At 43.7% G+C, this 14,694-nt stretch overlaps 1 protein-coding gene across 3 annotated transcripts in view; it reads right to left on the reverse strand.

Moving 5' to 3' along the window:
• Window positions 1–14,694, reverse strand: part of FAM169B (family with sequence similarity 169 member B) — an 87,217-nt gene that overhangs the window by 9,062 nt on the left and 63,461 nt on the right. For all 3 annotated transcript variants that reach the window (XM_030317478.1, XM_030317477.1, XM_030317476.1), the window contains one exon: window positions 1,935–2,117. In XM_030317478.1, coding sequence (XP_030173338.1) covers window positions 1,935–2,117 — 183 coding nt within the window. The remainder of the gene's footprint in view (window positions 1–1,934; window positions 2,118–14,694) is intronic.

Below are 14,694 nucleotides of genomic sequence, written 5' to 3' on the forward strand. Positions count from 1 at the left end.
TTTCTCTATGGGGCAGAGATAGAAAAGGGAAAAGCAGGGGGGTGCCTGGGTGACTCAGTCAGTTAGGCATCCAACTTCAGCTCAGGTCATGATCTCAGAGTTTGTGGGCTCGAGCCCCGCGTCAGGATCTGTGCTGACAACTCAGCCTGGAGCCTGCTTCGGACTCTGTGTCTCCCTCTCTCTCTCTGCCCCTCCCCCACTCGCATTCTGCATCTCTCAAAAATAAATAAACATTAAAAAAAAGAAAGAAAGAAAAAGGAGAGCAGCGATCCACAAGACCCTGCAAGGGTACCTGCAGTGCTGGCTCTGGGGTGCCCTCCCCCCTCCGTGGAGACTGATACTTCCCTAGGGAAACCTGAGGTGGCCACATTGAGAGGCCAATGCACTCAAACAAAGGTCTCGGAGCTGATGCAAAAATTAGGAGAGAGAGAGGACAGGCATGTGGTTCTGGAACTTTGCAACACCTCAAAGTGAGCAACACAGTACAGGAATCCTGGAATGCTCTTTGCAGAAATTCAAGGCTCTTCAGAGTTTAATTATAGACCATGAGTTTGGAAATATAAAGAAATGACTAAACCTACTTGAAAATATGTTTTCACCTGCTTTTCTTAGGACTTTAGAGCAACAGAAGTTTCCTTACCTTCCCTACGTTTTCTCTCTTATCTCTTGATCTCCCCATACCATAACGGTACTGGAAACTCAGTACTAAGGGCCCAAAAACATCTGTATGACAAGAAGTGAAACAGTACCCAAGGTGGAAGGGGTGTACTTCACAGCAGGGGTGTGGGGAACCTAGAGAGATGCTCACCAGAATCTGCCCCCCTTACTGACTTGGAACGTAATGTTTAACACCAGGGCTTGTTTCATTTCCTCTGAAAAAAATATACATATAAGGATTTCTCTTCCAGAACGTGAAAAGGGATTGTGATAGCTCATTTTAAGTGTCAACTTGACTGAGCCAGGGGGTGCCCAGATATTTGGTCAGACACTATTCGGGGTGTGTCCGTGAAGGCGTTTGGGATGAGATGAACATTTGAATCAACAGACTGAGTAAAGCAGATTGCCTTCCCTCATGTGGGTGGGCCTCATCCAATCAGTTGAAGGCCTGAATATAGAGGGAAAAGGCTGACCCTCCCACAAGTAAAAGGGAACTCCTGCCTGTCTGGTGAGCTGGGACATGGGTCTTTTGCTGCCTTTGGATTTGACCCAAAAACTTTTTGTTGGCTTTTCTTGGGTCTGGAGCCTGGCAGAATTTGCACCGTTATGACACCATCGGCTCTCCTGAGTCTCCAGCTTGCTAACTGCAGATCTTGGGAGTCTCAGTCTCCACACCATGTGAGCCAATTCCTTATAATAAATCTCTTGTGTGTGTGTGTGTGTGTGTGTGTGTGTGTGTGTGTGTGTATACCCTATTGGTTCTGTTTCTCTGGAGAACCTTGACCAGTACGGGGACTCAGTAGGGTAAGAATGGAAGAAGGGGACTGTCTTCTGCAGCAAGAGCTACGAGGTACTTGGGGGTCAGTGCGGTCAGAGCTTGCCTTTGCACTCCAGCTGCCCTCCCAGACAAAGCTCCTGGGTTCCCTTTCAGCGTCTAGCTGAAAGGACTAAGTCATGGGCTCTAAGCATCAAGCGAAACCGCAAAGGCCCTCTGAGCGCCCAGCAGGTGCACTTCTCTGGATTCTGCTTCTCTCTGACGCCATGTTTTTTATTATTTCTAAATCCAGTTATTTCTAGGGCTGGGAAAGCCTCCCCCCCCCCTCGGTGCCACAGCATAAAGTCTCATCTGTGCTGAAGCAACGGGAGATTTCTCAGGAGGAAGAGAAAACCCACATGCAGAGAGTGTCAAGGAACCTGCCTCCCCGGAACCACCTAGAACGCACGTGTTATCCATCACCGTTGCCCATACGTTTCCACCTGACACAAAGCAGGTTTACCTTTGAACATGGCGGGAGAAATCGGCCAACTGACGCCCAGAGCCTCGTCCTCACGGAACGTCTCACAGAAGTCCTGCAGCATGGCCGTGCCCAGGCCCTGGCGGCGGTAAGTCCTCCTGACAAACACGGTGTCGAAGACGGGGAGCAGGTAGCATGCACCCGGGCCATCACCACACAGGCTGCCTGCAGGGAAAGGAAGAGACAGGCGCCGTCCCAGGCTTGCACCAAGCTGCCAGGGCCCTGCGGGACTCCCACACAGCCGGGTCACTGGTACCACCTAGAAGGGCTCACATCACTAAGACAAAAGAGCAGATCATCCCAAACCACCAGTTCTCCAGCCGACTGACCAGCCCACATGTTATCGATCACGAGGAGTGCAGCCCCCAGACTGCTGTACCGAAATGAAAAGCAAACGCAGGTGAATGTGCCATTCACGCACCCAAGACCCTCAGATGCCGCCTGCGCTGTGCAGAGTTCACAGAGACGCTGGAAGCCAATGAGGGGCATCGGACATCAAGGTTTTCTGTGAACCCAAGGGATATGGGCTGGGAGACCCACCCAACACATGTCTAGGGCATGGACTTGTTTCAGTAACTCTAACAAGCAGTCATCGTGTCCAATTAAGACAGAGTGCATTTAGGGGCACCTGGGTGGCTCAGGCGGTTAAGCATCCGACTTCGGCTCAGGTCATGATCTCACGGTCTGTGAGTTCGAGCCCCGCGTCGGGCTCTGTGCTGACAGCTCAGAGCCTGGAGCCTGCTTCGGATTCTGTGTCTCCCTCTCTCTCTATTCCTCCCCTGCTTGCTCTCTTAAAAATAAAGATAAAAAAAAAAAAAAAGACAATGTGCATTTACCCCAAGCAGACTAAGTCCTGCCTCCCCTACAACATCAGTGACCTTGCTATAGCAGAGCAAGAGGGGCCACAGTTGGCACCCTTCCCACCTTTCCATCCTGAACTGAACTTCACTGCAACCAGCACCAATACCAGCACAGTTGCTGTTTCTGCAAAAGGAATTTGGCCTTGGCCTTGGCCTTGCAAGTTCACCTGCGTTGTCACCCTAACCAGAAAATCAATGCTACACAGAGCCTACTACATCACCTGTCTTCCAAACGTACAGATGCCTGCACCCTAGATGCACGAAAACCCAGGAAAAGAAGTATGGAGCATATTCAGCTCCTATTGGAAGAAGTTTTTGTCCCTGTCAAGAATCAGATGGTGGGTAATTTCCCAAGTGAAAAAACTGACTCCGATTCTGATCAGCCAGACTGAGTTGCAGGGATACATGCTACTGTAGTGAACTGCTTGCAAAAAATGAGCACAATTATTCCCCTTCCTATATCCACATCACATTACATGTGATTCTGAAGCACCTCCCATCAAAAATGGGGCCTGGCTTCATGGGGTCCAGTGCCCCTCTACTATTCTTTCTCAGATCCCTGCTACTCACTCTAAGAACACAACTGGATTAGCCTGCCACCATAACAGAAACATGGCCTGGGCACCCTTGTGGTCCCAGCAAACATCTAGCCAGTCCCATGGAGCAGAGCCACCTACCACCCATCCCACCCAGCTGAGCCTCAGCAAAACTGTCATCCAAAAGAATGGTGAGCTGAACAGTTGATTTTGTGACAAAAATGAATGAAGAAGTAATCTGAGGCCAGTGATCAACACCACCCAATTCACTTGAGATGGTTAAGTATAAAGTATTTGAATTTCACCCTCAATGTTCCTGAAATGACAGTACAAACTTAGGTTGGAATTCTGCAGTTGCCAACTTTTATATTGAGGAGAACAACATTCCCCAAATGGTAGTCTTCCAAAGCTGAGAAACATTAAAATTACATAAAGATACAATTCCTTTAAAAAAAAGAGTCAATATTGGGGCGCCTGGGTGGCTCAGTCAGTTGAGCCTCCGACTTCGGCTCAGGTCATGATCTCACGGTCTGTGAGTTCGAGCCCCGCGTCGGGCTCTGTGCTGACAGCTCAGGGCCTGGAGCCTGATTCGGATTCTGTGTCTCCCTCTCTCTCTTCCCTTCCCCTGCTCATGCTCTGTCTCTCTCTGTCTCAAAAATAAAAACATTAAAAAAAAAAAAGAGTCAATATTTAGGGATATATTTAATAAAAGGAGCATAAGCCTTGAATACTGAAAAACTACAAAACATGGTTAAGGGAAATTAAAGAAAGGTAATAAGTGGGGAAATACCATGTTCATGGATTGGATGACTCAATACTGTTAAGATGGCAGTTCTTCCCAAACTGATCTGTAAGTTCGACACCAGTCCTATCAAAATCTCAGCAGGCATTTTTGTGGACATTGGCAAGCTGATACTAAAACTGACATGAAATGCAAAGTCTCTACAATAAGCAACCCAGTTTTGAAAAAGAGCAAAGTTGGAGATTTTACACTACCCAATTTCAAGGTTTCTTATAAAATCAAGGCAATCAAGTCAGTGGGATACAGGTGTAAGGACAGGCATGTGTATCAATGGAACAGAAATGAATCAAGAAATAAATTCTTATACTTTTAATTTCAACGATGTTGCCCTTTTCCAATGAGAAGACAGTCTTTTCAACAAATTGTGGTGGTATGACTGGATGTCAATAAGCCAAGAACAAAAAAAAAAAAAAAAAAAAAAAACAGGAAGAAGAAGCTGGAACACAACAGCCAGTCCAGAATTAGACCCACACAAATATAGTCAACTGATCTTTGACAAAGGAGCAAAGTAAAGTCACTGAAGAAAGGACAGTCTCAATAAGTGACACCGGACAACTTGATATCCACATGGAAAAAAAAACCAAACTAGACACACACCTTAAATACTTCAAAATTTTTAACTTAAAATGAATCACAGCATAAATATAAAATGCAAAACTACAAACCTCCTAGAAAATATACAAGAGAATATCCAGATGACCTTGGGTTTTGTAACATATTTTTTACATACAACACAAAAGGCATGATCCAGGAGAGAAAAAATTGGCAAGCTGAATTTCATTAAAATTAAAATTTGCTGGGGCACCGGGGTGGCCCAGTTGGTTAAGCATCCGACTCTTGATTTCAGCCCAGGTCATGATCTCATGGTTTGTGAGTTCGAGCCCCACATCAGGCTCTCTAGTGTCAGTGCTGAGTCTGCTTCAGATCCTCTGTCTCACTCTCTCTCTGCCCCTCTCCCACTCTCACTCTCCCTCTCTCAAAAATAAATAGTGCACTTATTTAAAAAAAATTAAAATTTGCTGCCCAAATTTTTGACATGTGAAAGACGATGTCAAAAGAATGAAAAGACAAGGCACAAACTGGGAAAAAATATTTGCAAAAGGCACATTTGTCTGATAAAGGACTGTTATCCAAAATATATGAAGAGCTTTTAAAACTCAACAATAAGAAAACAAACAACGTGATTTAAAAGTGGGCCAAAAATCTTAATAGATACCTCATCAACAAAGCTATTACATATGGCAGGTAAGGATATCGAAAGATGCTCCACATCATATGTCATCAGGCAAATGCAAATTAAAACAATGAGATATCACTGCACACCTACCAGAATGGCCAAAACCCAAAACACTGTCAACACCAAATGCTGCTAAGGATGTGGAGCAATGGGAACTCTCATTCATTGCTGGTGGGAATGCAAAATGGTACAGCAACCCTGGATGAGTTTGGTGGTTTTACAAAAGCAAACAGAACTTGCTCCATATGATCCTTCAATTGTGCCCCTTGATATTTATCTGAAGGAGTTGAGAACCTGCACATGAACATTCACGCCACCTATATTCATAATGGCCAAAAACTGGAAGTAACCAAGATATCCTTCAATATGTGAATGGATAAATAAACTATGGCACATCCAGATAATGGAATATGATTCCATGCCGAAAAGAAATAAGCTATCAAGCAAAAAAAAAAAAAAAAAAAAAAAAAAAAAAGACATGGGGAAACCTTAAGGCATATTACTTAAGGAAAAGTCCCAATCTGAAAAAGTCTACATACTGTACAATTACACCAGTTATATGACATTCTGGAAAAGGCAACACTATGAAGGCAGCAAAAAGATCAGTGGTTGTTAAGAGGCTGTGGGGAGGGAGCAATGAATAGAGGGAGCATGGGGGTTTTCGGGGCAATGACGCTTGTACGACGCTACAAGGATAGAGAAACATCCTTCTGCATTTGTCAAAACCCATAGAATATACAACATAAGTAATGAACACTAATGTAAACTATGGGCTTTAGTTAATAATAATGTATTCTTATGGACTGAACGGCGTCTCTTACATTGAAGCCCAACCCCGAGTACCTCAGAATGTGACTGTATCTGGAGACACAGACTTTACGAGACAATGAAGTTGGGGCACCTGGGTGCCTCGGTCAGTTAAGCGTCCAACTTCGGCTCAGGTCATGATCTCACAGTTCATGAGTTCGAGCCCCGCATCGGGCTCTATGCTGACAGCTCAGAGCCTGGAGCCTGCTTTGAATTCCGTGTCTCCCTCTCTCTCTGCTCTTCCCCACTCATGCTCTGTCTCTCTCTCCTTCAAAAACAAATAAAAACATTAAAAAAATGTTTTTAAAGAGGTAATGAAGTTAAAGCAAGGTCTTTTGAGTGAGCTCTCATCCAATTTGACCGGCGTCTTTATAAGAAGAGGAAATTTGGACACGCAGAGAGATGTGCACACATAGAGGAACGACTGTGTGAGGACACAGCAAGGAAATGGCCACCTACAAGCTAAGGAGGGAGGCTTCAGAAGAAACCAAACCTGCCAACACCTTGATCTTGGACTTCCAGCCTCAAAAACTGTGAGAAAATTACTTTCTATTGTTTGAGCCACCCAGTCTGTGGTATTTGGTTATGGCAGTCTAGCCAACTAATACGTGCACCAACATTAGTTTATGAATTGTAACCAATGCATCACAATATGTTAATAATAGAGGGTGTGTGTGTGTGTGTGTGTGTGTGTGGAGGAGGGTGGGGGGATATGGGAGAACTCTGTACTTTCTCAATTTTCCTGTAAACCTAAAACTGCTCTTAAAAAAAGCCTATTAATGTTTTTAATGTACTAGGTATTTTTAAAAATTAAGTTGGACGCTTACCTCATATCACAAAAATTAATTCAAGATGGATCTAGGCATAAATATAAGTTAAAACTATACAGCTTTCAGGGGTGCCTGCGTGGCTCAGTTGGTTAAGCATCCAACTCTTGGTTTCAGCTCAGGTCATGATCTCACATTTTGTGGGATCGAGCCCCATGTCAGCGCGGAGCTTGCTTGGGATTTTCGCCCTGTCTCTCTGTCCCTCCCCTGCTCACTCATTCATTCTCTCTCTCTCTCTCTCTCTCTCTCTCAAAATAAATAAATAAACTTTAAAAAAAACTATAAACCTTTCAGAAGAAAATAAAAAAGAAAACCATCACAGAGTTCTGAGGGAGTCAGAGAGTTCTTAAATTCAATACCAGAAGCACAATCAATTGACAAATCTGACTTCATCGAAATTCACTTTTGTACTTCAAAGGAAACTGTAGGGAAGTGTTTACGAATCACATTTCTGATAAAAAAAAAAAAAGACATATCCAGACTATATAAAGAACAGTTATAATTCAACAAAAAGAAAACAAACAACCAATTAAAAATGGACACATGAAACACTACAGTTTCAGGGATCATTTAAGTCTCTCGGAACATGCAGAGTAGCCTTGATCAGTGACAACCAAGGAAATTATTTGCTGAGAACACTTGCATTTGATTTAGGACTTCAGATCGGTGGCCATTTGCTGGAAGAGTACAAGGAAAACATTGAATCCCTAAAGCTACTTAGAATCGGATGCCTTTGTGTTCAGGGATAGGTAACTCTTACCTAACCGAGTTGAATGTTTGTTTCAGTGCCATATGGAATAATGACTCTCAGTGGCTTCCCCCTCCCCCCATTTTTTTTTTTCTGGAAACATGTGAGACACAATGTCTGCTGTTCCCAGCTATCTTTCTTGGCTCCTTTTGGTCATTCTCTCAATGTGCATTAAGTTCTTCTATCAACCACCATTAAGGTCTTGTACATCAACACTAAAAACTGATCACTGTAGAAAGGAAAAACCCGTTGCAAGTTTAACCTTAACATGTTTGAAAGTCTGAAAGCAGAACTTGCCTTGTAAGTTAAGTAAGTGAGTAAATAAATAAATAAATAAATAAATAAATAAGAACGGACTGATGATCTGAATAGACACTTCTTCAAAGAAGACAAATGGTTAACAATCAGGGGAAAGATACTCAACATCATTAGCCATTAGGAAAATGAAAATGAAAACCACAATGAAATGCTACTTTTGACCTACCATAAAAATGGCTATAATCAAAAAGACAAGCAATAATAAGTGGTGACAAGATGTGGAGAAATTGAAACTGTCACATAATGCAGATGGGAATGTATAACGGTAAGGCCACTTGGTCAAATAATTTGACAGTTTCTTAAAGTTAAACATACGCTTATCAAATGAACCACCAATTCTATTCCTGGGAACCTAATACATGCTACAATTTGGATGAACCTCAAAAACATTAAGTAAAAGAAGCCAGACACAAAAGACCACATATTGTATCATTCCATCTAGATGAAATGTCCAGGAAACACAAATTGATGGAGACGGAGAGCAGATAGGGGATTGCCTAGAGCTGGGATGGAAACACAGATTGACAGTAAACAGGCTACTTTCTGGGGTAATGGAAATATCCAAAATCTGGATGGTGGTGATGGTTACACAACTCTCTAAATTTTTTAGAAATCACTTACCATCGGCGAATTTTACGGGGTGTAAAATTATCCATCTAGGAAACTGATGTTTAAAAGATACAATGATGGGCACCTGGGTGGTTCAGTCGGTTAAGCGTCCAACTTCAGCTCAGGTCATGATCTCATGGTTCATAGGCTCGAGCCCCACATCAGGCTCTGTGCTGACAGCTCAGAGCCTGGAGCCTGCTTCCAATTGTGTGTCTCCCTCTGTCTCTGCCCCTCCTCCACTTGTGCTCTCTCTCTCTCTCTCAAAAATAAATTAACATTAAAAACATTAAAAAAATAAAAAAAAATAAAAGATACAATGAATTGTATTTAAAATTATATGGAGTTACATGAAAAGGATACAATGAAGTGTAGAAAGAGAAAAATAGTAACCTTACAGTGGAGAAACCCATCAGATACCCCCCTTCAGTGATCAAGGTGAACATCACCAACAGTAATGTAGGTATCATGTGCCTTCATGTTTGATGTGAGCATGTGAGGACAAGGACACTTCACTTTCCCCCAAACTCATATCCTAGGATAATCATGCGAAAATATCAGACAGACCTAAGTTAAGGAACATTCCACAAATCCCCTGACCAGTACTCCTCAAATGTGTGCAGGTCATGAAAGACAAGGAGACCCAAGAAATGGTTACAGATTAAATGAGGAAACTAAGGAGGTATGAAAAATATAGGCAAGGTGGTATCCTGGATCAGACCCCATAAGAGAAAAAGGACATTGCTGGAAAATTAACCAACGTAAAAAAAAAAATTAACCAAAGTTAATTTCTTAGTATTCATCCCTAGACTGTGGTTACTGTGGTTACATAAGATGTTACCAGCAAGGGGAGGTAGGTAAAGGGTATTTAATAGGCACTCTCTGAACTATCTTTACAACTCTTCCATAAATCTAAAATTATTTCAAAATGAAAAGCTAGGGGAGACTAGGGGGCAGAAGAAACAAAAGCACTCCACCAGCTCTCTCTAAAGGCCAATCACACCTTCAGACCAGTCAAATAAAATCTTTTTTCTAACATCAATTCCCAAAGAATTGGCTTGGGTTGGCTTGGCTTGGCTTGGCTTGGCTTGGCATGGGGCACAGGCAATGAGCTTGCTGTAGGCCAATGAACTCTCCACTCATAATCAGGATATAAAGTCCAAGGAAATCATGCCACGTAGCATGGAACGGTTGGTAAGAACCCCAGCAGTGATTTCATTCATTCTACCCATTTTACAGACATGACAGCTAACAGGGTCAAGAAAGGTGAAAACACACACACACACACACACACACACACACACACACACACACAAAGGGCTTGGCTCCTTTCTGTCAGTAACAATTGCCCAACTACCTCTCCTCAGCTCACAAAGAGTCTATTGATCCCACAGCAAATTCAGACCAACCCACACCACCATAGTAACTGATGGCAGAACAGAGTCAAGAACCAAGACCTCTGGTGTCCCCTTCCTTCCTTCTGGCTGCTCCCTGTCCAATATTGCCTTCAATGGCTACACAGGTTGTCTATATCTAACAACACTTAGAAGAGTAAAGCATATTCCAGATGGGCACTGTTCAAAATTGGAATAAAGATGCTATCTCTCAGGCAAATTTAAATATCCAGAAAGGTCTTTTACCTGAGGATAACCGGTCCTGAAAAAAAAGGTCATGGGAACAGATGCATTGAGTCCACAATTCATAGTAAATGGTGGGAGTAACAAAACAAAACAAGACAAACAAAAAGACTATGGTAAAGCACAAACCAGTCAGAATGACCAGCCCAAGGATGACCAGGTGCCTTAGTGGGCTGGGCGTCAGACTCTCGATCTCGCTTCATTCAGGTCATGATCTCACGTTTCATGGGTTCAAGCCCCATGGTGGGCTCTACGCTGACAGCATGAAGCCTGCTTGGAATTCTCTCTCCCTCTCTCTCTGTCCCTACCCCATTCATGCTCTCTCTCTCTCAAAATAAATAAGTAAACTTAAAAAAAAAAAAAAAAAAGAATGGCCAACCCAATTGGCTAAAATGGCAGTAGGATGAGATTATTTTAACCATAAATGCTGACAGGAAAAAAAAAAAAACAAGATGAAAATTAACAAGCCAAGCATCAGAATTTAAAAGGTTAGAAGACAAGAGAAGAGAGACCCAAAGAAAATAAAGGGAAGGAGACAAGGAGGATAGAAATTTATAAAATAGAACACAAAAATGTAACACGAACTATTTAAAAAAAAAGAGTTGCTAAAGTAAGAAAAAATGAATACCCCATACGTAAAGCACATTAGGAATTAAAATAAAGGTATCACTATGGATGTGGCAGAAATTTCGAAGGTAAGAGAATACAATAAATAACTATGCCAATAAACTTGAAAAGAGAGGAAAAGGACAAATTCCTAGGATAAAACAACCCACCAAAACTGACTAAAAATAAAACAAAAAAAAGAAAGAAACCAGATAAACTAACCTGTCCTATGAGCATTGAAAACATGGAATCAGAAGTTTCAACCTCTCCCACACTGAACACACCAGGCCAGGTGGCTTTAGCTTCTATCTTAGGTTGGTAGAACTTCTTACCAACCTTCCAGAGGAAAGCCTTCCAGAGAACAAAGAGAGAATATTCTCCAGCCTCATCTATGAGTACAGTACAACTTTTTAAGGAAAAAGAAAGAATGGCCAAGGATAGGAAAAATAACAGTAATTCTTGAACATAAAATAAAAAAGCTTAACCCAGTATTAACAAACTGAATTCAACAGGGTACACAAAGTTAACTTAGATCGCTGTAAGGGGCTGGATTCTCTGCTCACCACCCTGGCTGTTCCTGAAGATATGCATGACCGGTAAGGTATCTACGATGAAACCATGACCAAGGGGCATGAACTAACACTGCACATAATGATGACTTTACCTTCAACAGCCTGGGAGGACCTGAAGAAGACACCTCTGAGAGAAGGAGACAAAACCTAACAGACTGAACGATGTGATGCCAACAGACTGTCCACTAAAAATACACACCCAACAAAACACAGAAAAAAGACCAGGAGGGTTACTTCACAAAGACAGGAGTGAATTCTTGGAATACCTAAGACAGAATTCACAGATGGTGCACCATGGGCAAATGATAGCAACAGGCAGCCAGAAAGTAATGGAAGAAACTGTATCTGCTTCGAACAGAGAGATTTGTCAGAAGGAAGATATAACAGGCAGGTGGCAAGACAACAGTCACAGCGTATTCCCACTGCCGGCTGTTTTTGAGAACTGAGATCTGGGCACCAGGAAAGTAATGATGTGGGGCCGCAAGGCACAAAATAACCAAGTGCCTGGCCAAAAGCAATGCTGCTCTTGGTGCATTTCCTTTTGCAAAGTAGCATTTGTGGGGGCTATGAAGCATCTGCCCAGGTCTGTCCTGTTAAACATAAGAAATCTGTATCCGGGGTGCCTGGGTAGCTCAGCTGGTTAAGCATCCAACTTTGGCTCAGGTCATGATCTCACAGTTCATGAGTTCGAGCCCCATGTCTGGCTTTTCACTGACAGTGCAGAGCCTGCTTGGGATTCTCGCTCCTTCTCTCTCTCTCTCTGCCCCTCCCCCACTCTCTGTCTCCCTCTCTCTCTCTCTCTCAAAATAAATAAAATAAATTTTTAAATAAAAAAATAGATAAACTTAAAGAAAATCTGTATCAGTAATTCGCCTCCTTTACAGATTACAGGAGAAAGAACCACTCCAGTTCAACATTACGCTGGACCCTGCACATCCTCCACTCCATATGGCATAAAATACGGAAAAATCATAAAAGCAAAAGAAACTACCGAGAAATTATAAAACTAGGAGGGAAAGTTTCGCAAGGTCAGCGGACGTAAGACCAACACATAAGAAGGAGGTGGCATTTCTATCTACAAACAACAATCAGAAAATAGGCTTTAAAATAAAATGATATTTTGTAGCCACAGGATCAGCAACCACAACAAACCTGGACAATACCAACGCTGATAAAGACGTGAAGAAACAAAAACTTCTTGCAGGTGACGGCATACATGCGTGCGGCCATTTTGGAAGACAGCTACGCACCCCGGGGGGGGAAGCGGAGGGCATGACTCACCTACAGCTAGCAGTTCCTCTCGTAGGTACACACCCTCGAGCAGCGTTGATCGAATATTTTCTCATTATCACCAACCTAACGAGCCTTCAGAGGCATTTCCTTCTAATCGCCAAACCCCCCCCCCCACCACCAAATTAAATACCAAGGAATAAGGCTTTGTTGGGTTGAGGTTTGGAGAGCCACAGACCATTGTATTATCTATGATTCTTTTGCTCCCCAAGAAAGAATGGTTTAGCTTGTTGGGGGCAATACCAACCCACTGAGAATGCATGCCTTGGATGAGTGGTTCTAAAACCTCAGAGGGTCGATGGGATCACTTGGAGGGCTTGTTAAGACAGATTGCTAGGCCCCACTCCACCGCCAGGGTTTCTGATGCAGCAGGTCTTGGACGGAGCCTGAGGGTTCCTGGAGCCCATAACAGGTGAGCAGCACAAACTGGGTGCTGGAGCACGCCATCTGTTACGCATGATCCTCTGTGCAGTAATGAAGGGCTGCCTGGTGGTCTTGACCGGAAGTATCCAGGCCAGACTAAGCCTTCATAAACAGGATGGATTACGATGGGGTGTCTACCCAGCCCACAGTCCTTTAAAACGGCCCCTGCCCCAGCCTCAGTTAAGGAACGAAGGCTAGGTGGCCATATCTAGACCACGAAAGCCAGTCCACCCATCCACAGTCAGTTGAGTGGAGAGGTGGACCCATGGGCCACAGGAAACCAATCCACAGGCCAGCTGGACCAATCTGATTCTTTGGAGGGAACTTAAAATAAAGTAAAACTAGGACTACGATAGATCTTGGCCCTTTAAGGCAGTACAGGTAGAGGCGCAATGGGCATCATGGCAAACTCAAGTCAAGGTTACGAGGAAGAAGGAGGGGCGCCGAGGTGACTCAGTTAAGCGTCCAACTCTTGATTTTGGTAAAGGTCATGATCTCACGGTTCATGAGTTTGAGCCCCACAATGGGCTCTGCACTGACAGTGTGGAGCTTGCTTGGGATTCTCTCTCTCTCTCTCTCTCTCTCTCTCTCTCTCTCTGCCCCTCCTCTCTCTCTCTCTAAACAAATAAACTTTAAAAAGTTAAGAAGAGGAAGCAGGAGACGTAAGTGTGTGAAGGAAGCTGTTTGCAAGGATAAACGTGCAGCAGCCGCTGATACACATCCCAGCATGGGAAGGCAGGCTGTGTCCCGTGCTCTTCCCTGCAGACTCCAACACCCCATCTTCAGGCGCATGACGGGACCCCCATTCCTCACAACAGCAGCCGTGTCTCGTCGGGCAGCAGCGTCAGTACCTGGACCAACACCACGCTCTCGCCACGCACGCCACTTTGGCTACTTATGATTCCACCGAAGTCCAGAAGATGGCACGAGGGAGTCCTGCCTGACGACACAACCCCGCAGGAGGTGCCTGGGGCACTGGGCGTCTGGGGGAGGGGGAAGAGAAGAAGCCCACCCCCTGGCCCCCCTGCGAGGAGCAGGGCAGCCGAGGCCACTTCATGGCATCGCTGCCGTCACCCAGGCCTGTCTGGATTGCAAATCACCTAATTTAATGCTTTTAAGTGCCGCTCCTGGTTTTATGATTTGCATTAGCGTCGGGCTTTCAGGAATCTGAAATATAAAGCTGTTCTTTTCAGATTTTTATACAAAAGCAAAATACTTCCCAGCTCGGCCTTAAATTGGCCAGCTCTCCACTTACAGTCTGGTATTTTCTTCCCTTGAATGCTAACAGTCTTGTGGACTAGTGGTTTGAGAACAGAAGTTAAAGTAAAACCTCATTAGTTTTGATTATCTGGGGCTGGGGGAGAAGTTCAACATAAAATAGTGAAATGGCTGAAGTGTCAATATTTCTTAAGAAAGGCAATCACTGAACGGCCAAATGAAGGGAGAAATTCAAACCAGCCTGTAAAGAAAATG

Source organism: Lynx canadensis, chromosome B3, assembly GCF_007474595.2.
Source record: "Lynx canadensis isolate LIC74 chromosome B3, mLynCan4.pri.v2, whole genome shotgun sequence".
NCBI lineage: Eukaryota > Metazoa > Chordata > Mammalia > Carnivora > Felidae > Lynx > Lynx canadensis.